This window comes from Oenanthe melanoleuca, chromosome 3, assembly GCF_029582105.1.
Source record: "Oenanthe melanoleuca isolate GR-GAL-2019-014 chromosome 3, OMel1.0, whole genome shotgun sequence".
In the NCBI taxonomy this organism is placed as follows: domain Eukaryota; kingdom Metazoa; phylum Chordata; class Aves; order Passeriformes; family Muscicapidae; genus Oenanthe; species Oenanthe melanoleuca.
Window position 1 is genome coordinate 78,206,950 of NC_079336.1, and position 22,491 is coordinate 78,229,440.

Consider the following 22,491-nt stretch of genomic DNA (forward strand, 5'->3'; position numbering starts at 1 on the left):
CAATACACAAGAGACTTTCAAAGGCAGAAATTCCAAACCTGAGTGTTCCAAAAACTTTCAAAATGAGAGGTGTAAATCCCATAATTAAACTTTGATTACCTTTGCAAGGTCCTGAATATGCTGATGCAGCCTGTAAAGGAATGCAGCATTACAGCAGGATCAGGTACTTCTTTTAGTTCTTTTCTTTCACTTTAAACCCCTGAATTTTCCTTACAGTGTCAAATGAGTTTTCCAAGAAAAACAGGCTCTCAACACACCAGAATGTCGCTGAATTTAATGACTTTTTTTTTCTTTCTGCTGTTTTTCCTCCCATATAATACACATGTGACACTAGAAATAAAACTACAGTGGAAGTAACCTGACTTTTGCAAACAAATCCTATCAAGGCTCACGGCTTGTTAGGATTTGTTGACTAGGTCAGCTAGATTCAAGTAATGATGCAATTTTTAATTCTTTAAACTTTAAAAGTTTAGTAACTCCTACAAGGCAGTAGGAACAGCTATAGCTATGTTGCACTACTGTAACTTGGACAGCACCACTGCAAATACAAATATGTAGATAATGTTTCTTTAAATGAGACACTAATTGTTATGACTTATTACAAAACCAATTGCAGCCTTCCTGAAGAGATAGGGATGATTCAATCTTCCTCAGACAGAAAATACTGGAAGCAACAAAACTAAGTATTCCAAATCAAAAGACAAACACCTAGTGACTATTCAGACAAAAAGTACCTGGGTTAAAGCTTAGATCTTCCAGAAGTTCCCACCTAGCTAGGAGTTGTACATTCCCCTTTCCCTTCAACTTACATACTTAAGTTTATTTTTGTTTAAATTCTATTAGGTAAACTTAGATCTTCACTATGGAGTGCTTGTCCTTAAATTTTTAAGTGCTTAAAGAGAAAAAATCAAAGCACAAAAAGCTTCAATGGTTTCAAACCCAAAAATGTTTCAAACACTTCCTTCTTCCTTTTGTCTTTAAGTGTTTGCCAGATTCAACTCACATCTGCAAATAGTTTTAGTTGTGCTCTCCTTTCCTCTCCCCACACTCTATATATAGGATAGAGAAAAAAAATACCTACTTCTGGTCATGTCTCTTTATCCATCCAGGTTTTTACTTCATTCCATCTGTGTTCTGTTTGAGATCTGCATCCCATTTTTTTTCCTGAAATATGCAACTGCAGTTACTAGAGGCTTATTTTCCAAGATACAATAGCAGATTAGGTTAGTGTATTTTACATCATCTTTAAAAGATTAGGTAATTGTTGGTTGCTTCCACCTCCCCTTCCCCCCGCCACCAAAAGAACCTCCAAAAACTTGGTTAATTATAAAGGAGAACTGTTGGACAATACAGTAAAATGTGGAATATGAAGTCACTTTAACCTTTGATCAACACTGACTCTGCAATTGTTTGGTTTTAGCATTTATTTCTATACTAACTACAGGCATCTTTCTGCAAAGAGCTTCCATTTATGGTGAACTGTTCTTCACTTTCCTTAAAACAATTGTCTGACATTCCAAGGAGCTCTTTTGGGCTGAATTCCAGTTTCCAGAGAACCACCACTGCTTTAAATAGCTGCAAATAGATTTTTAGGGCTCATTTTGTAATAATTTTTTATATCATTCTTCTTTTCTGAGTGTTCTCAACTTAAAAAGTATTTCTGGAGCACAATTGACTTGTAATGAACATAAAGAAGGCAGCTTTTGCCAGTCAAGCCTTGATAGAAGTGTAATATTTAAATTATTTTTTTCCTCTTTTGTATGATTTTTGTACTTCTGCCCAACTCCATAAAAACACAATCACTTCCAGATAAAATAGATTATCAATAACAAAATCCCTGTGGACCATGTAAAGGCTGTTCACATTACCAAGAATACTTTTCTTAAAGCAGAAATTTTAATTTATTTTGGGAACAACCACCTCCTTAACCTCTTTCATAGAGAGAACACTATGGTTGCCCTAAAATTTGCCAGGACATGCTGATAAACCTTATACTCTCATAATCCACTGAGTTTGTCTACTAGAACAGGAAGTCCTGTAAAACTGAACACATGGACATGATTAGGGGCTCAACAAAGTATGGATTTTATTCTCCTAGGTTAAACATTTACTGACTTCTACAGATAAAAAGCCTACAAAAATAGTATGATTTAAGTACTTTCAGGTTCCAAGCCAATTCATGTTCTGTTTACTGCTAGGTGTGCTACTAGACTCAATTTCCTACACTGAATGTCCTTTGTTACCATGTGAAGTGAACTCCAGCTATCCTGGGCAGACTCACGAGTTTGAAAGTTAGAGAGCATTGTAATTTGCTTTGTGACTGAGTAAATACACTAGTTCAACCTTGATTATCTGATAGCTTTCATGAAAACCTCATTCTGTGCTTGCTAGTTCTCTTCCTTTTTCTGAAAAAAAGGGAAAGAAAGAAAAAGAAAAAACCCAGCCCCGCAGTCTTCTCCCTTATTTCCAAAGCACCTCCTGGCCAAAGAAGAGTGGCCAAAACAAAAAAAAGCCAGAACAGCCCATAAGAAGCCACAGCTTCCTAGGGACCACTGGAAGCAACAATCAGACCTGCTGAAGAAGAAATGCTCAGGCAAGTTTGATTGTACATTCACCATTCGCATTTGGGTGCATGAATCACAGAATGTCTTGAGTTGAAAGAGACCCACTGGGATCATCAAAGCTCAGCTAGTGGCTCTGCGCAGGACAGTCCCAAGAGTCTCACCATGAGTGGTCATTGAGCAGTAAAAAAATAAAAGATACTTTTAAAAATAAAGAGGAAAAAAAACCCCACAAAGTGATAGAACTACTTTAGTCTGACAAACGGCAGCAAAACCTCTAAGCAATTATCAACATCAAGTTACTGTTTAAACATTAATGATGTTAAAGAACAGATTTCCCTTTTCTCTGAAAAAGCAACACAGAAATCTTCAAATAAGAAAGCTAGGAAATGTCACTGAGAATAACTTCTGCTTTTTTATTGTCACTTCAAAACACTTTTTTCATTTAGTTTAGATTTAAGTGAGAGTCAGTTTCAGTTACCTGTCTCTTTCCAACTGCATTAATTTTTATTTTATTATTTTATAAGGTAATGCTCTATTTAAAAGAACAACAGCAACAAAATCCAGCAGTTGAAATCAGGCTGCTGGCAGATTTCTCTGCTAAAGCTGCAGAATATTCCCCTCAGAGTTCCTTTTCTTTTGGCACAGTACCTGTGTTCGCAGCAACTGCACCTCTTCTGTAAGCAGGTGCTTCTCTTTGAAGAGCTGATTCTGTTTGTTGAGCAACTCCACTAACTGCTGGGCAGTGGCCTGGCAGTGCTTGTCAAGCTGCTGTAACCTGGAAAAGAAATAGATAAAAGGGTTGCAGAGCATCTGAAGTTGGGAGTTCACGGAAGAAGCTTTGATGTTTGCACTGGTGGTGGCAGCGTCCAGAGCCCAGAGTTCAGGGTGGTGGTTGGGCTGACACTGAAGTATTACTCCTAGGATGGACATTAAATGTACTTTCACACTTTAAATTAGCGCTTTTAAAGGTTTGCACTTTTAATTTAGAAGCTTTATGAGGACATGACAGCAAATCTGCTTTGCTGTGACATCAGTAAAGACTGCAGGACAGCATCCTGACACCAGTAGCTAACCAAGCTGTACACTCTGTAGCTGCTTCAGTAACGGTCTTCTTGAAGCACACACCGTAGCCTAAATTATAAAACCAAATATCCAAATTCCCTGACAAGCTTGGCCTGAAGTGACAGAAACTTCTGTTTTCTGTCCACTGCTCTTTGCAAGCTGGTCAATGTCCAAAACTCATTACAGAACATAGCACTTATTTCAAGTAAGCTTAGTGTTAATTAAGCATGTCAGCATTGATCCTTTAACAATGTAACAGAGATTCCTCGGGAAAGATGTAAAGATCCCATCATTCCAAAGGTCCTCCCCATCAGGGGCTGCAAAACAGGGGTATCAGAAGAAATATGCAGAGGCTTTCTGCTTACACTGGAGAACGAGTGCCTGAGTTGGGACAACAGTGCTGTAAGACAGGTCAATTGCATATTTATTTCTGTAATCATGAAAGCAGGTATCACTTGTTATTTCTCCAGTGACTGTTTATTACTCCTAGCATCCAATCAGAAGTAATTTCCAACTCACATGATTTTTACATCAGAACAATATTTTTTAGTAGCTAATCACAAGTACTCCATGCAAATTTCAAAAATATTACTGGTCACAAGCCCTAGCGTACTTTATTGTGAAGATCTGTGTCCTTTCAAATAAACTACTGTAAATGTCTTTAATTATAGAAATACTCAATTACACTTTTCTGCTTGTAACTTCACCACCCAGTGCTACATTTAGACTGCCTCCTTGAGAAGAGGGAGAAAGACGAGCCAGGCGCTGAGCTGGGTTTGACCAGCAGACTACAACTTTACCTTTATCATCTGTATCCCCAGTGCTTAACTACAGGTTTAATAACATTGCAATCTACAATTCTGGGCCACAATGGATGAAAAGGGTGCAGTCCTATTCAGTGCAGATCTGGATCTGTGAATTCCCAAATTCTGTCTGCCAGTCTGCTCTGCCAAAACTGCTGCCAAACTGGCCCTTGGTCCACGCACTGGGACTCCCAGCCTGCTTGGGCGCGTTCAGCTCCTGAGGACAGGCTCTGGGCCCTCTCACAGTATCTGCTATTACGTGTGACATGTGCAGCACAGCCACACATTCCCATATGCATTGTATCTGGCCTGCCTGCTGATCTCGTAAATGATTCAAGATGAGAAATGAACAGCTCCACCCACATTCACTGTACTTCCCATATGTTACAACTGCACATCGATGCCTGCCATCATTTTTACAACTGGGTGACAGAACCTTCTGCACATTTTGCTAATATGAGTGAGGGAGGTTGCACGGTCGCCATGTTCACTTTGGCAACACCACCTACCAGGCAAATGTACTGTGTCCTGAGCATCTGAGTGACCATTGTGTCCTCACTCTTCTGTCAAAATGAGATAATTTTTCCACCAAAGTGGCAAGATCTTTCCATTTGGGATGGCATGCAGCTGTTCCCCCTTGGCCTGCCCCTGTTGAAGGACAGGGACTGAGTCCATGCTTTGTCATGTCACAAGGTCACTTCACATGTCACTTCAAGGCACAAGGTGAAAAGGAAGCTCTTGAACGATATTGTTTCGACTACCCACAGGACAACCTGGCACTAAGGAGAAAGCTCCCAGTCAGCAGTAATAACAATACCCTTCCAATAATTTCCCATTAACCACTTTAAACCGAAGTCCCTAATTCTACACGGAGGCAAAAAAGAGACAGTTTCATGAGATGAGTGGTTCCACAGAAGGAGAACACAACTGAGGAATCACAAGCTGCAGAGAAAGCTTCAAGGTAAATGTTTTGCTCTGATTCTCAATACTTGGAACTCATAGGCAGCTTTATGTTAGAATGGCTCCAACCTACTTTGTAGCTGTTGTAACTGTTGTGCAGTTACAACATGCAGAAGACTTCACATAGCAGAGAAACTTGGATCTGAGACTAGGCCATACCCAGAAATGAGGTGAAAAGGGATAGATAGGGTTTTGTTACATTTTGACAGCTATGGCTAGACAGTGACTGCAAGACCCTTCAGAAATTAGGTGAAACATCAGACACAAAGCAGAGCTTTGGCACCAAGGTGAATTCCAGAATAAACTTCCATTGTATCCAACACCACAAAGCTGTACTAGCACCCACCATGTTGACTTCCCCTTAAGTGTGGCCTACAGACGAAAACAAAAGCTGCTTTATTTTCCGTAACAGCACAGTGCTAAACCAGGGGCATCCACAGGACCGGCTGCAAGCTCCCTGAGCTGGGGGACTCAGGCCCATTAATCCACAGGCAATCAGCAATGAAGGTAAAAGCTGATATAACCTGTCAGCCCTCCTCTGGGTTTTAATGCTGATTTGAAGGAAATTAATATGCAAGGGTCTGTGGGCAGTATCCACTCACCCTGCAGTGGTATCGGTCAGTCCTTGACATAGTAGTGGCATTAAAAGGTTATTTACTCTTCCAGCATAGCCAGGTTACTGATGTAAAACGTTTTCACTTTACTCCACGGAGCTGGATTTGCTGAAATGGTGTGATTGGATTGCAGCAACCTGCAGCAGCTAAATCACCAAATCCAATAATCATGCTGCATTTACTGGCACACATCTTAATTAGGTTTTAATACAAGTAATCTGATAACTACTTCTGGCCAGCCAGAGCGGAGCTGTCAGTGCTCAAAGGGCTGTTGTTGAGCAGCTCGGCCAGCGCGCTGCTGCGGCTGCCTCCCCGCTGCCCCGGCTGAAGCCCCCATCTGCCAGTTGCCACGGTGACACAGGCCAGCCCATCACCCAGCAGTGGGTGCCGCGACCCTCAGGCACCCCATGGCAGGGGCTGGGCCACCAGCTGCCCAGGGGGACCACCAGCCCCATGGCCACATCTCTGTGAGTGAGGTGGTGCTGGGCTTGGCTCCTGCTGCCCCCCAGAATGACCAAACCCAACACCACGAGCAAACGTCACTGTGCAGCAAACTGCCTTTAAAAGGCATTTGTCCTGCCAGGGCAAGAGTGCCAAGCTAGGAGTTTCTAAGGTTGCTCCTGCATTGCTCGTTTGCCTGTGGGGATACAATGATCAGAGGTGGTTCCTGGTTCTGAGTGGGAAGATCAAAGCCCACGTTGCAGACCTCTGCCATGCTGCAGAGATGCAGCTGAAGAGTGATCACTATGGTGATCATACCTAGTGCCTGATCTATCTTTGTCAGGAACTATCTAAGGTCACCTCCTGCTGAATACAAATCAGTGATCAGGCTTGCTTGGCCTATATGCTGATCTTGGTGCCAGACTTGCTGCCACCAAAGAGTTAAGGTGTATGGCTGGTCTCATGGTGAGCTTGTTTCTGCAGCCACAACTCCCCCAGCTGTTGTCACTCCCCACTCCTCTCATGGGCATGGTAGGACAGGTCTCTTCTGCTTTCTTTCCACCTCAACTCTGCCACATTTCTGTCTTAATTTTTCATAGCAGAAGTGATGTTGTTTTCACTAAGGCAGAAAAATTTATGTTTACTACCTCTTTATACCTTGAATCAGCTCTGTGAAAAACTAGGAAATTGAAACCAACAATAAAATTAGTACCCATGTGAGAAACCTGCATATTCACTGTGGTTTACAGCACTGATAAATTTACACAGTAAATTTTGAGATAAAAAATTAGAGTCCATGGATTCAGAAAGGTAGACAAATAGTAAACGAAACCCCAAAGTTTCACTAGTGTCCTCAATTACTGTTTACTTAATATCCTGACCCATAGATCAATGAAAAAAGAAAAAACGAAACAACCTTAAGTGATAAGCATCTCAGAGAAGCCTCCACATGATCCCAAAATTTAAACTGGAATATCTATACATACAACCTATCCTTTAACTGAACTGCATTCTCCCATTTGGCTTCAAAAGCAAAACACTATGATGCACCTTTCACATGTTAATGAAATGAAAAGCACAAGAGGAAAAACAGACCAACCAAAAAGCCACCCTGTAACAGTGAGTAGGAACTAAGGGTAGTGAAGAAGTCTCCTCATTTCTGTCACACTGGAAGTCCTGACTTCTAACATGACACAGGGAGACAGTTCAGGGCATATTAAAAAAAGTTTCCATGGAATTTCCCACCCTCTGGAATCCCTATCAGACTTCTGTTGCCACAAAAAGGCCAAGACTGTCGTTTGCTCAGGCAGAGCAGATCTACACCACTTCTAGCTTAGTAAGGTAAGCACTTGCCCACACTACAGGCAGAACAAACTCATCCAATTGATGTTAACAGATGGTAACTAGAAGTTAATATCCCTTGCACAGTTTGGAATCGGACACCTAAGAAGCAAATGTCCACATTTCACCCCTTGATCCAGGTGGCTTTGTATCACTCAATCTCCTTTTTTTTTTTATTATTATTATTTATATCTATTGGGTAACATCTAAATTCCCTTTTACTAAAGACACTCTCAACTTTTGTACATACTTTTAAAGTGTCTATAGTGTATCATCTCCAATAAGATAAAAATGTTTGCATGCCACAACAACATTTGCCAATAGGGTTTAATTAAAAGTTTACATAGGAGCTTCCCCTTTGTTTCAGATGTCACCACTAACTATTAGAATATATCTTCACTTCCACAGCTGGCCCACCAGGTTAAACAAATAGATCATGTAGGAAACCTGAGCCTGGATCTATTCCTGGGCTTCTAATAGCTCATGTCTAACATGCTGAAGAGAACATTATCAGTAGGGGGGTGTAGCAGCTGGGCTTCACTGCTGTGATGGCCACTTTTAGCCCCACTGGGTTTTGACAGGAAGGAAACAATGAAAGAGAGTGTACAGCAGGCTGGAAAAGATATGGGTGAAAGCTTCACTAATGTCTATTTGTGTCCGAATCCCGTGGCTGAAGATGAAGCCTTTCCTCCCTTAAAGGAATACAAATTACTAAGACCTTTGATAGAAATATGAACTCTGCATCAGGTTTGCTCTAGAGAAGAAATAGTTCTGGTTACTATTTCATGCTTTCAGTTGACAAGTATGAAGTAAAAGAATTCTCCAGATCATGGAGGCTAGTAATTAAGAATGCTGTAAAGTACCTTAGGGAAAAGAAAAAAAGGAGGCAGGGCTCAAAGCAGACAATGCAACAGAATTTACTGAAATATACTGAATTGTATAGTCAGAATCCACTTTTTTTTTTTTTTTTTTTTTTTTAAAGATGCTCACCTCTCTGATTTTATGTGCCAGACAGAATAGATTTTGCACAATTTCTCAGTCATAATGGTAGGAGACACATATCCCACTAACATTTCAAAAGTGGTCTCCTCATGTTTATAAGACTTATATATTTGTATTACTGAAATAATTTTCCTGTGCTTGTGTCACTAGTTACAACAATTTTTGTGGCTAGTTTACTCTTTATAAACACATGCTCAATTTCCCCTACTGCTTACTCTAATTCCTCTTATTTCATTTATTACCAGACAAACCTGAACCCATACAAACTGCTAGCTGTGTCCACATAAAGCAATCACTGTATTCAAGCTGGAGACACTGAGAATTTCTAATGCAGCCTGCCCAATCTGAACTCTTTCCTTCACAAATACTTTGCCTTTAAAAAGAAATTCCCAGCATGAACTTCATCAGAAGCGACATGTAACAGACAGTACATGTGGTGTCTGGGCAGGCAGCAGAGAATTGAAAAAGAAGTCTTCAGTTTTTCTATCCCATGGCATGTGCAGAATGTACATGTGGCCCAAACTGACATCAGGCATTTGAAGCAAAAAACCTGCTAAAAGCATCAGCTTCTGTTAATTTACTTTGTCAGATATTGTCTTAATTAAAAAAAAACTACCGCTAGAAAGGGCAGTGCAGCTGAGCTACAACTGCTTCAGTTGTTCTGACAGTGGCAATTGCAGGCAAACAGAATAGCTTTGGGTTCAGCCCTGCTGGCCTCACCAAGCCCAGATCCTGGCTGCAACCAGCAAGGGCTGCAGGCTCTGAGGTACTGAGAGTAAAGCTTCTATTTATATCTCTAGCTATCAGTACCTGTGTTTGAAAGGTAAAACCTTTCTCACTAGTGACCTTGCAGATGAGAGGTCAATAGTGCTGAGTACAGTCCTTCTCATTTGGTTATCTGCAAGAGAGTCTTTCCAAGTTTAAGGACTATGTATCACACACCTTCAAAACTGTTCTGCAGCACAATCCCAAGGTTGCTATAGTACATACTTTGACCGCTATGAAAATAAACTCTAAAAATATCAAACACAAAGTGTTAAATATCTGTGGATCACTTGTTAGTTTTGTTGCTTAATCCCCATTACCCTTATTTTCCACTCTAGAGGTGCCCCTCCTTCCAGTTCATTTCAAACAAATGCTTTTGCCTTTAAGCTCTGGCAGGCAACACACATCTGCTTATTTTTCTGGGTTCACAGAGGGTTATTGTGGTTTGCATAAATCACAGTAAAACTAATGATAGCTGTAGGATTTATACAGTTTAGTTTTATGCTTGTGACACAGAAAAGGAGGAATATGAATTATATTGGTGACAGACAATTTTTTCTGTGCAGTATATTCAGATAGATGTCTTAGATACAAGGGCTCGTTGCTCTCCATCCACACAGAGCAGATTGCTTCCATTTGAGAGCTTAGTCCAAGCTGGGCCCACTCCCCTTCTATTACAGCTCTAATTCCCAGACTTACTCTTCCTAGGAAACAAAAGGGAAAATAGGGGCACATATGGAGTAAGGATCAAAGGAATGGCTGGGAAGGAGGTCAAGGTGGGCAGAGGAGCCTAAGATGTGCGTGAGAGGTAAGAAAGATCTATGCTCAAGAAATGCATGGATACACCCAAGGGACCTGAGGAGGGGTCAGCCTCTGTTTGTGCTGGCTGGCCAAGCAAGCCATCTCCCACCTCACAGGGAGCTGCTGCTGGCACGCAACACAGCACTTTGGAGCAGGGCTGTATCACTTGGGACCAGCCCCAATCTCCCCACATCGCTCAGTACCCCCAAAAACCAGTTCTGCCAAGACTGAAGGGAGTCACAGCATCAAGGAAATAACATGGAAGACTAAAGACAGGGAAAATGGTAAGGTAATTTTGCCTTGAAAAGGGCTGAGAGGAAAGCAGTTTCATCCTGAGAAACCAAAAGTTTTTTTAGAAAAATCAGAAGAACTGGAGAATCTGAGAAGTATTGTCATCCTACCTTCATGAAGCTCTTGTGAATAGAGTCCACTTGGTGTTTTGTTTTGGACTATATTTTAAGCAGTGAAACTGCACATGAAGTTAGTGAAACCTGCAATTGCTTAGCAACACTGAAGGGAAGCATTTCACAGAAAATACATCTTAAAAATGTATTAGTACATTATAGACAGTCTGTAAGAGAGTGGCTATTTTGTAATTTATATGTGAATTAGTCCAACTGTGCTTTAATTTACTGCAAGGTGAGCTTATTCATTGCTATGAAATAAGGAATTTTATTGCTCTTTTAGAGGCAAATATCATTACAGTTATCTTCAGGAAAACCATTAACCCCTCCACAATAAAGAATATGTCTGCAACCAGGCAGTTTGGAGATAAGTATCAACACACCCAGATCACAGCTGGTGCAAAGGGTCAATTATGCCTTTCTGGTGACAGCAGCTTAGCTTGTGGATGAGAATAGCAGCTCTAGAGTCCCTGCAATAGCAGCACAGGGCTGTCAGCAATACCACACAAAATGAGCACAAAGCTCTCCCATGTCACAGTTCAGCACATCAGTCAGCAGTCACTGGTCCTTGCACAGACATCCCAGCTTGGGAAGACCACCAGCACCTTCCAGCAGAAGGATTCCTTCTGCCCACAACTGTGCATGTGCATGCACAGACTCTTCTGTTGCCACCACATTTCAATTATAGTGAAAAATTCTAGCAAAACGATCAGCTTTTTCTTTGCTACAAGTTGAAATAAATGTTAATAGCTTTCTTGACACATGTTCAATGTAACTACACCAGAAGAATACTTTTCCTCTTGGATTACAGCAAAAGGTTTTGTTTAGTTTTGTTAGGTAAATTATGCTTTTCTTATTGTTCTCATCTTTCAGTGGTAAGCAGTGGTAACTTTTATGAAGCAAAAATTTAAACAGCAAGCTTAGAAGTCTTGATATGCTTGTGGAAATTTAACATCCTCACTTACATAAATGAAATTTAACTGCCTTAAATCACTAGTAGTAAATTAAGAAAACAAAGCTGTGCCTCTTTTTCAAAAATAAACCATCGGTTTTTTTCTTTTAAGTAGGGATAGAAAAGACAAACACATATGCAAAATGAGAACAAGAGATCCACCTGCTATCAGTCAATTACTGTCTCTGTAGATGTGGCAACCTCCAATACGGTTTCTGCAGCACAGACATCATTATTTAAAATTTTTTGTAAGGTAAGCACAGAGAAAATGCATGTTTTTCTCTTGGTGAAGTCACACATGAGCATGGGGCAGAAAGCAGCCGGGGTTTCTGAAAGGCAGCAAAAGCTCAGCAGGCACCCCAAGAGAGCCCAAGGTCCCTGCTGGGGCTCACTGGTCCGACTCTGCTCCCCCTCAGCAGCCGCTGCAAGAGCCTTCCAGGGAGATGCTGGTGGTCCTGGCACCACTCCTGGTGGACAACTGTCCACCTCACACCTGGCTCAGCCCTGGCTGAGGCGAGGTAATGAACAGGCCGACAAAATGAACCCAAGCCTCTCTCCCGAGGGAGGCTACTTTTGATCAGTGTTGAGCAACATATGCAGGCTTGAGCAGGGGGGCATGCAGGCAGCTCAGGGAAAAGCGTGCACTGCTGTAACTAAACTGCAGATTAAGCTGAGTACTGCTGTTTCCTAAGCTCCAGATAAGGAGCATTCTGGAGAGCATAAAAAAAAATTAAAGAGAAAAAAGAGCAGTAATTGTAATTTTACTTTTAAATTATTGTGAATCTAGGCTATATTAGAGCAGCATTTGTCCCAGTTTAAGATAGTGCATTTTTCAGCAAAGATTCTCAGTAGGGAAGATGCTTCTGTAGTTAATGGTTTGTTTCTAATGTCTCTGAAACCATAACGTTACCTGCTCAGCAAGTATTTACCTACAAATGAATGTCTGGGTGTCCCTCATGTTATCTCCTTACATAAAAATAATGATATTTGGATCATAATGTACTTAAAATCTCTTCAAATAAAATAATCCTAATTATTGAACTTCTGTACTGCCGCATCAGGGTTTAATTTCCTTTGAAACAAATATTATCGAGGAGAAAAAAACTGCATTTACAGGTCTACTAAGAGGCCTGATTTCATTGAAACATACAGAGGAATTTAGACCTCTACTGTGTGACTGTAGAGAAATTACTAAAATCTAATTCTGTAACAGATCTGGATACAATAGCTTTCATCCTGATCCAGAGTAACTCCTATGAGCTGCAGTGTGAACTGCAGACTCCTGTAAAGCACACAAAACCCCATGAAATGCCCAATCTTGTGTTGCTAAAAACTAAGGGAGTTTTGTCTTTAATAGAAGCAGGCCCCTTGTTTGCATAAAGAGAACCTTGTCAAACAGAATACAAATGCCAAGCTGGTACATTATAGCCACAAGCACAATAGCCCCACTCTTTTTAACTAAGCAAATCCTAGAGAGAGCAGTTTTCCCCCAAAATCTAGGCAACAGCTCCAAATTCAGTGAACTGATGTCTCAAAGTGTTCATGAAAGATGTGGGAAATTTGCAGAGGGGCACAGCTTTTCATTTCAAAGAGAAGGGAACTGTATGTTTTCATTATAAAAATGAGAGTGTGAAAAAATCCTAAGCACACAATAGCTCTCTTTCAAGTATAAAGTTCAGAATTACATCTCCCAAGTTTCCTGTACATTAAAAGAAGAACACATAATAACGATCTAAAAATCCTTCACAAAAAACCAACAAGCAAGGATGAAGCAGTACTCGCCTGGGGGCCAATTGCCTCTCCAGCAGCGGTAAGGCTGTTACTAGGCTTGCAGTACCATTTGTTCCATTACACAATCTCCTGAAGCCTTTTACAGAGAGCTAAAACAACTGCCTGTACCAACACGACACATGGCTTTCCATCCCGACTCTTTGCTAATCCAGACGCTCCAACCATCTTTCTTTAAGATGCCATATGGTTGGCAGAAGCCTGTAGATCTAGCAGCACATCTGCTTGTATGTTACTTCTCCCCTCCAACTCCCCCCTCCACACCACAAAAGAGAGAGCAAATAATTATTTTACATGTAACCAATTAAACTGCATTTAAAGAGGACGGGGATTTTTTAGCTCTAGATATTTTAAAAATATATATTGTCGCAGAAGATCATTTGTCTCTCAGTGATTTGGGAAATACAGAGAAACAAAACAAAGAAATGAAAGGCACATGGGCAAAATGATTGCTGCATTTGAATTATTTAAATGACTGCCATTCAGACCTTATGCCCGAAGATTTATTTCCCACATTAGTGTGCCACTGAAGAAGGGACTGAATTTGCTCTCTGCTTTTGTCAGAGGTGAATCAGACAAGCAGACTAGGAAGCTATAATACACCAAACCATGCTTTGTTAAGCAAGCAGAGTGAGTCTGTATGCTAATGACTCTGCAGGAATACACTGACACACTGATTTTTTTGGTGTGATGAGCAAAGATTATTGACACTATAAAAATCCTGGTTGCACTGGCATGCGGGCATCCAGGTTATCTCTTTAGAATCCAGATGCCAAGGAAGACAGGCTGCAAAAATAATTTTGTATTGAGTTATCATTTCTCAATTTATGACATAATTGACTATAACAGAAAAGAAAATATACACTTTGGAGCCTGAAATATAAAAAATAGACTAGAAATTATAAATAAATGTTGCCATAAAACTCCCACTGACCACTCAGTGATGAATAACCATCTTAGTTAACGAAGGAAAGGCAGAGATAGAAATATATGACAGACTACATGATTTTGCAGTTGTCTGCTGACAATTTGCAGCACCTTTTGTTCAGAAACACTATTTCCCCAAACTTTTCCTACATCACTAAAATAAGACATCAAAGAGATAAAAGATAACATTTCTACCTCAAATGCTGCTCACATGTATTTTTTGTGCAATTCTGTGAAGCCCTGTGGAGCACAGGAACATGCAGCACATGTGTCTGTTCTAGCAATTTTCCAGAAGAACAGAAACTAAACATGTATATGCTCCAAACACTCTCCCTGCACCAAGTCTCCATTGCAATGTGCACAGAACGTTCCTCTGCCTTCATAAAAACAGTTTTCCCTACAATATGGGAATGCTTGTGTTCAACTACACAGTGAACAAACTGTTTTTCCCCTCAGCTATTTAGGAGTTAAGAGTTCCTACACAAATGATGGGGAGACTGTGTCCTATCCTCACAGAAAGAGCCGACCAATGTTGAAGGTTTGGTTGAAACCAGCATTTTTGAGGGCAATACTACATTTCCAAGCTGTTTGTTTAAGGCTAGTGCTTTCCTTTCTCCTATTACTCTCTGTCTCAAGGCTATTTAAAATTTCGTCAACAGTGTTTTGAATAGTTCTATACAAAACCAAAATTAAAAAGACTTTTTCTCCTCCAATAATTACATTTTTTCTCTCCTTTTCTTAAGAAAAAGATGACAGAAGTTCAAAACACACTTATATTTAAAATTTAAGCAATGTATTCAATGACGTAGCAATTTAGCTCAGTTTAAATTTGATAGGGCTTGATTTTCCCGTTATAAGAACTATATAAAGGATATTTACAGTAACAAGAAATATTTATAATTACAGATTAAGATTTAAGTTAGTTTTATGCATAATATTCAAAATATTCAAAACTTACAAACTTGCAATTATGCCAAAATATATGTAATGAAATAAAAAAATCCCTCTCCAGCCTCTTCAGAATTCCTCTGTTTCACCCATATTTCTCATCACTAACCAATTTTCATTTCAGGTATTAATGCCCAGGCTTGGCTTTTTGCTCCAATCCTAGAGGACTCTGGGAGATGAGAAAATTATTTCCAGTTATCTGATTGCACATATTCACTTCCTTTATTTTCCTAGATGAGGAGTGTCTGTGTGTATCTTTGCATTTTCCTGAAAGATTCTTAGTAACTCAGTAGCACTTAGGGTTGAAAAATGCCTATTTTATCCACTGTGTTGCTTTGGATAGCAAAGCAATAATCAACCCAGCAAGATGTCTCCTGAACTGATCAGGTCAAAACCAATTGTCTGTGACCACATTTGGTATGTCTGTGCACATCAGCTGTGACTGCAGTTCCAGAGGAAAGTGTGCTTGGAGAGCTGTCTCACAGACTCCTTTCATCCCATCCCAATCCCTCACCAGCAACATCCAGTGCTGCCCTCCTTTCAATAAGAGTTCATACAAACATCAGAAACAGAATTTCAGAAATAGAAGGCCTGGCCAACAGAAGTCCTTCCCATTTGTGAAACGTGCATTTGATTAGGCACTTCAGAATTTCAATTTAATTTTTAGGCAAAAAGTATCATTTTAGATATAGATGTGGAAGAGAAAATTAACTTTGGATATGTGCTACGGCTTCTTGTCCAAGAAAAGGTGAATAGAGGAACCATGTGTGAAGTCTTCACCAAGACCTGCTGCAAACTGACTTCTGTAGAAGTAATGAAAATGTTGCAGACTTTCATATTGCTTGCAGGCAAAGAAAATAAAGAAATATATAGCTTATTCTCTTGACAAGCAAGAGAAAATTATGAAGGTGCAGTGTATGTCAAAAGTATCTCCCTCAACTGCAGAGTGTAAGTGAACTGCTGCTTACACATGGACACCATTAATGAATTCCAGGGGAAAGTGCCAATAGGTTCACTGGATTGCAGTTTGGAGCACTTAAGAAGCAGGCTGGGTCTGATGAAGCTACCATATCTTGATCAGATCTTTTTGGGTTTGTTTGGGAGGGGCTTTTTGGAATGTGGAGCTTAGAGTGAGGTTTTTAAAAGTTTGTAAAGAAATACCTGGACTATTAGTAAATAACTGTAAATAATTTACCCAGTTTTATTTGGTACCTCATTTGTAAGTTGGAGAAGCAACAGGATTTCTACATTGATTTGTAGAAATGACAGAACATTCTTCTTTTGAGACAAAGAAAAACAGGGAATTGAATGTAAAACCCCTTCAATTTGAAAAGGATTACATGGGAAAGTGAGAATATTAGCAAGGGAATTGACTTCTTCATGAAATAACCACATTAACACCCTTAGATATTCATTATCAAAACATAGAATAGAAAACACAGAAACACTATATTGAAAAATTATATCACTTCATACTGGCATTTTTAATTTTCTGGCTCCTGTGTTACTGTCATTTCTAGTTCTTGATGGTGACTTCATGTACTTAATTTTAAGAATAAAATAAGAAAATGTTCCTTAAAGGGAAAATAAATAATCAATAAGGTATCTGAAAGACTTCAATAAACGTTTTGACAAGCTTCATGGTATGCAAACTACTCTAATGTATCCAGTTTTTTAAATTTTTTCTCATTGAATATGAGAAAGCAAATAAATTACAAAAATGTCCAAGATACTCTGCAGTACTTAAGTTCCAAATTTCTACAAGTGTCAGGTCTGGAATCATTTTTTAGCTCTTAAACATTGCCTTCCTCATGTGACACACAGAGAACCTAGAATTATTCAGCCTTCACACTGCAGCTTGTAACACACCAAATGCACATGAACAATACATGCCCTAATGAATTATTTCTTATTCAATAATGACATGTATTTTACCATATACAACTATGCTGACCTATTACTGCAAGTTGCACTTGCATTTATTTCTACAGCTTCGTAGCATTTCGATTTCTGAAAATTTACTTGCAATGTTATGTCTCTGCCACCACAGCATTATTAGAATCAAAATTAATAGGCCAAGATAGTCTTCTAAAATTAAATTCTGATCTGAAAGGTACATTTGAACATTTGGGGATCTCTCTTCAGATGCTGACAAGGAGACAAGTGAGCGGATGTAGAGCGAATCTGGATATATGGTTCACATATGGGCCTAACAAGAGCAATCTCTTCATATAAAGGCACTATTTCTCATGCTAAGTCTACCTTGTTTTCTAATCTCAGCTGAAAGGAATGTTAGAATCTGGGACAGTTTTCCGCATCAGAGTCTGTTATTTAACTGTCTGATGTCAGAATTATTGTGTTTTCACAGAACCTCTGTAGTTTGGGGTTGCTTTGCTGTATTTTGGGGGATGGGCTGTTTAAGACTACCAATGCTACATCCTCTTAGGAAATCTTATTCTTTTTGGCTATATTTCCACCCAAAGCACCCTGAAATTCAGGTACCCCAACTGATACGGGATTTTTATTTTTGGGTTTTTTTTCAGTGTTGCATTAGAACTATGAGATTACCCCTGACTCAAGAAAGCTGGTATTTGGTATTGCCATATATGGAATGTTTTAAAGCACAAGTCCTTCATCTGAGTCTAGATCCAAAAAACACAGGTCCCAAGCACAATGCTACACTAGTTGTCCTCTAGGGCTTCCTTTTATACAGCAGAGAATCCAGTATGTCAGCACAAGAAAAAAGCACTGAGTAGGAAGAAGAAGAAAACAAATCTTGGTTGGTAAGTTAGCCTGTCATGTAGGAAATGTTTGTGTGAAGCCACACACCATATGACCCAAAGGCTCAGAAAGCAACAGCTAGGTTAAAAAAAAAACAGTACAAAGCATATCCAGTTGCAAATATGGAGAAGGTAGGATGTAGGCCATTGCTCATTGTGGGGAAATCTTTTACTTTAATCAACATACAGCTGTACCTGAGTTACCTGACATACAAAACTTTGCCCAAACAGGTTTGGAAGAAAAATCCAATTCATTGAGCCAACATCCATTAATGCCTATAACTCATAACAGTAATTTCACAGCTTTATCTTAGAAGATCAGTACAGTACTAAATGCACACACAGCACAGAGATGCCCTGAATCCAGCACTGTCAGGATATGTAGCACAGCATGGGTAAAACTGAAACACAATGCTTGCAGAAAAACAGCCATGGTTTCCAACAAAGTGCAGAGAAGTCTCTGTTAGCTGCCACAGCTCAAAGCATTCATAGGATTGGGAAATGACCAGAACTGTTTAATGGATTTAAATAACTGAGTAAAACCAAACACAGCAGTACCTCCAAGCTGTGCAATCCCAAGCAACAACTTTGAGAAAAAAAGTACTGTAACACAGAATAGAACATTTAATGTGTGGAGTACTCTCTAAGTTTACTTCAATTTAAGGAAAGTCCTCAGACAAGGAGGTTAAAGGCAAAAGTTGCCTCTTCAAGCTGTGAAATTATTTTGCATTTAAAGTCATTACAGCAACAAAGGGGGCTGAAGGCTTGCAGGTACCTGAAAGTCACAGGGTTCACAGACCATTCTTCATTTAGCTCCCCACAACCAAAAGAAATGAAAAATTCTTTTTAATTAAGGGTCCTAATTAGGATGATAATTGGAAAAAATCTCAAACCATCACACTTGACAATAAGAACCTCTATGTTTACACCCAGTCTCTTTTGTACCATATTGTCAGGAGAAAACTAATAAACTGAACAAAGTACTCTACCTCACCTAGCTGGGGTCTAAGCTTGATTCCAAGTTTTGAAGGAGTCCAAGCTTTTTGAGGGAACTCAGCCAGCAATTCAGGCAAAAATTTCTTCAAAGGAAAAAAGAGGCTTGATTTTTTTGCCCCCTTTTCTTTGTCCTCCTCTTTTCTTTTTGAATAAAAGCAACATCTCGGATTTGTGAGCTCAGTTTTGAAAGGAAGGGAGAAAACACCATTACAAATAGGAAGCAAAGCTTTCAGTTTGTGAATATACTAATTCATCCATGAAATATCCAGGTTGCCTTCATCATCATTTCCAAAACACCATATTATATAAGGTAACAATGGAATACTAGGCTGGTCTGTTTCCCATATTTTTAGTTGGCTCAGCTGGAAAGTGAATACAGGCTATTGCCCCAGGATGAGTGAATAATTTAACTCAAATGCAATTTTGCACAAAATTACTTTCACAACTGGAAAAAAATGATGAAAAAACAGTAAAAAAAAAGTATGGCTAGTCAGACTCCTTGTTAAACATAAGAAATTCAGTTCCACCCCCACTAAACTAGTGCAATTCCCAAAGATTAGTTCACAGTGTTGCTATTAAATCAGGGAGGTATAAATCTTGAATCAAAACACCAATCTTTTCTGTGCTAGAGAAGAAATTGCCCCTACGCAAAGTGTCAAGAAAGAAAACGTAGGCATTGCATCTCAGACAGCTCTGCACTGGCCTGGTTGAAATCTCTGCTCAGGAGTAAAATTTATGCTGAAATAGATGCAAGACAAAATCCCCAAATTGTAGACCGATAATTTAGAAGAGGTCTGTTGCATGTGGAAATGGTTTTGATCTTCAGATCATAAACTCCTGGAGGCACAGATCTTCTTTAATTACATGACTACAAAGCACCATGTGTTTCCATTATGCTATTTAAATAATAGATTTAATTTGAATTTACATTTGTTGATGTAAACATTACTGACTGTAACACTACCCTGCAATCTGATGAAGAAAGTCACTGAAGTATTAGAAAAAAAATTCCTTCCCAAAAAAATTACAAAGGAAAGAATCCCCAACTGTGCTATTTGAAAAAAATGAATAGAAATTAGCTAAATAGAACAGAATAAATTTTAGTGGAACAGAAATTTTAGGATGATATTTTCACACAAACAATACTAATCTCAAGTAATTCTAATTTTGAATTCTGCTCTATAGTTATCTGTTGTGTTTATGGGACCAAATAAATTCAGATGTTTCCAGCAACCAAAGTTCCACTGATTATTAAAAGGAAAGAAGTAGCATGGGAAGGATCACTCATTTATCTTGCAACACTGCTTTAACCAAAGTGCAACTCGGGGACTCTGCTAATGAATTTAACTATCGGTATGCTAATCAGTTCTGTTTTTACCAAAATTAATTTAACCTCTGCTTTTGCATAAATAATCCCTATTGTTTAAAACTTTGGGGCTGCTTCTGTACATCGGGGAGGAGGGGGCTCTAATGGAACAGGGTGTGCTGGGTCCAGAGACAATTCATTGAAGAACAGCTCAAAGGGAAGCATTTGAACACAGTAATATAGGGTAAGCTTTTCCCTTGAACTGTTAATAGAAAAAACCCAAAACCAAAACATCCTACCCAAAACACCAGAGCTCACTATTGCTGTATGAAAAGGATTTTAGATTTGTACAAATGACCTGCAAGCACCTGCATTCTAACAGATGCTATAATTGTCTGAGACAACCTAGGCTAAAAGATGAAAAACATCTACGTACCATAAAGATGGAATGGCCAGTTTATGCCATTATGCTATTTAAAAAAAAATTACTTATGAATTTTTAAACTTGAAGATTATATCTAATCCTAATATCAGCATTAAAGTCTAAAATTTGCCAAAATGGGCAGCTGAAAGTGGAAACAGACAGTAAGATAGAGAAAAGGTAGTAATATTATATGAATATTGCACTGGTTTTCAGTTCTGAACATATAACTCAAAAGGCAACTGAGCAAACAAGTAAATTGCAGGAAAAATTTTGAACAAGCAGAGGTTTTTGTTCACTGTGCATATCCAAAATACATATTTTTTAGAAGATTCAGAAATCTTCAGAACTTTTCCAGAAAATATTCCCCCCACATGTACTGTTGGAATAGCTAAAATTACCTTAAACGTAAGAAAAACATAAAATGGTAAAGAGAAAAGAATACGAAACAGCACTGTAAGAATATTTTTTGTATTTTGTCTTTGAAGTTTTAATCTTTTTCCGTGTTACTTGATTTTTTTTTTCTGGTAGTATGTGAGCCTTCTAACCCATTTTTTCTTTTCCTTTTGTCCTTACACTAACCTGCAGAAAGAAATAGTGGAAATATAAGGCCTTCCATCTGATCTAAAAAACTCATAGACAGAAAAAATGTCCTCGATGCAAGTAAGAAGATGATGGGCAGACAAAAACCACGTAAGTATTTTAGTGCTAGGTTTGAAAAAAGACCCCTTATTAGATCCAGATCACCATAAACAGTCCCAGCAGTGGGGGAACACTCAACACTGTAGATGAAGGATCAACAGGAATTCACATAATCTCAGGGTTTTGATCCCATCTTTAACAAATGCACATACTTATGGCAAGGTACTCTGGAATGCAAAAATTTAATTTAACAAATATGAGAAAAGCATAATATTGACAATTTTCTTAATACTTTGCACATTGCAAAGACAGTCAAGACAGTCGCTATAACCTGTTTTGCTCTTAATGTTGTTCACTTCTCCATCCCCAAATCTCAACTGTGAAACCCTTCTAAGACAACCTAAACAACCTGATAATCTTCACCTACTTGCAGTTTTGATATCATGTTTGGAAAAAATGCAGTGAATCTGTCAAAATTGCTATGCATGAGGGTACAGGCCTCCCACTTCAACTTATAGCAGCTACCTAAATGATTTTAACAGGAACTGACCATTTCCAAGATGCAACATGTAAATCTCTCCTTTTGGAGAGGGGGGAAAAAAATAGCTAAAGTTTCTTGAAAAACTACATTGGTAAATGCACACGTTCCACCAGATGTGTGTCATAAAAACTGGATGGCCAAGCCATAGGCACTATTTTTAAAATACCAGCTCACACATAAATAGGACTTTAAGGAATTATCACAATATTTTTACAATAAAAGCAGTTTTTCTAAGACCTAGTAGCTAGATGTTTACTGCAATACTTTGGTGACCTCAGAGGAGTCAACACAACTACTTTTTCAGTCAGATGACGAGGAGCCTTTTCATTTGATGGAGTCCTTGAAGAACTGGGCTTCCATGAAAAAATAGTGAAACCCTTCTTCATTTTAAAATGATACACGAAGGTACCAGTTTTGGTGCAGTAGGTGTGTT

At 39.1% G+C, this 22,491-nt stretch overlaps 1 protein-coding gene across 6 annotated transcripts in view; it reads right to left on the bottom strand.

Annotated features, from left to right (window-relative positions):
• Positions 1–22,491, bottom strand: part of SDCCAG8 (SHH signaling and ciliogenesis regulator SDCCAG8) — a 105,233-nt gene that overhangs the window by 3,179 nt on the left and 79,563 nt on the right. For 4 of the 6 annotated variants that reach the window (XR_008840000.1, XM_056486304.1, XM_056486300.1 and 1 more), the window contains exons 17-18: positions 3,213–3,339; positions 1,082–1,164 (exon numbers count right to left, since the gene is read on the bottom strand). Coding sequence is in view for 3 of the 6 variants with exons in the window: in XM_056486304.1 (XP_056342279.1) it covers positions 1,114–1,164; positions 3,213–3,339 (178 nt within the window). In the remaining 3 variants the exon portion in view is untranslated. Of the gene's footprint in view, positions 1–99; positions 131–1,081; positions 1,165–3,212; positions 3,340–22,491 lie in introns of all 6 variants that reach the window. The other 2 variants (XR_008840001.1, XR_008839999.1) reach the window with 1 other exon arrangement.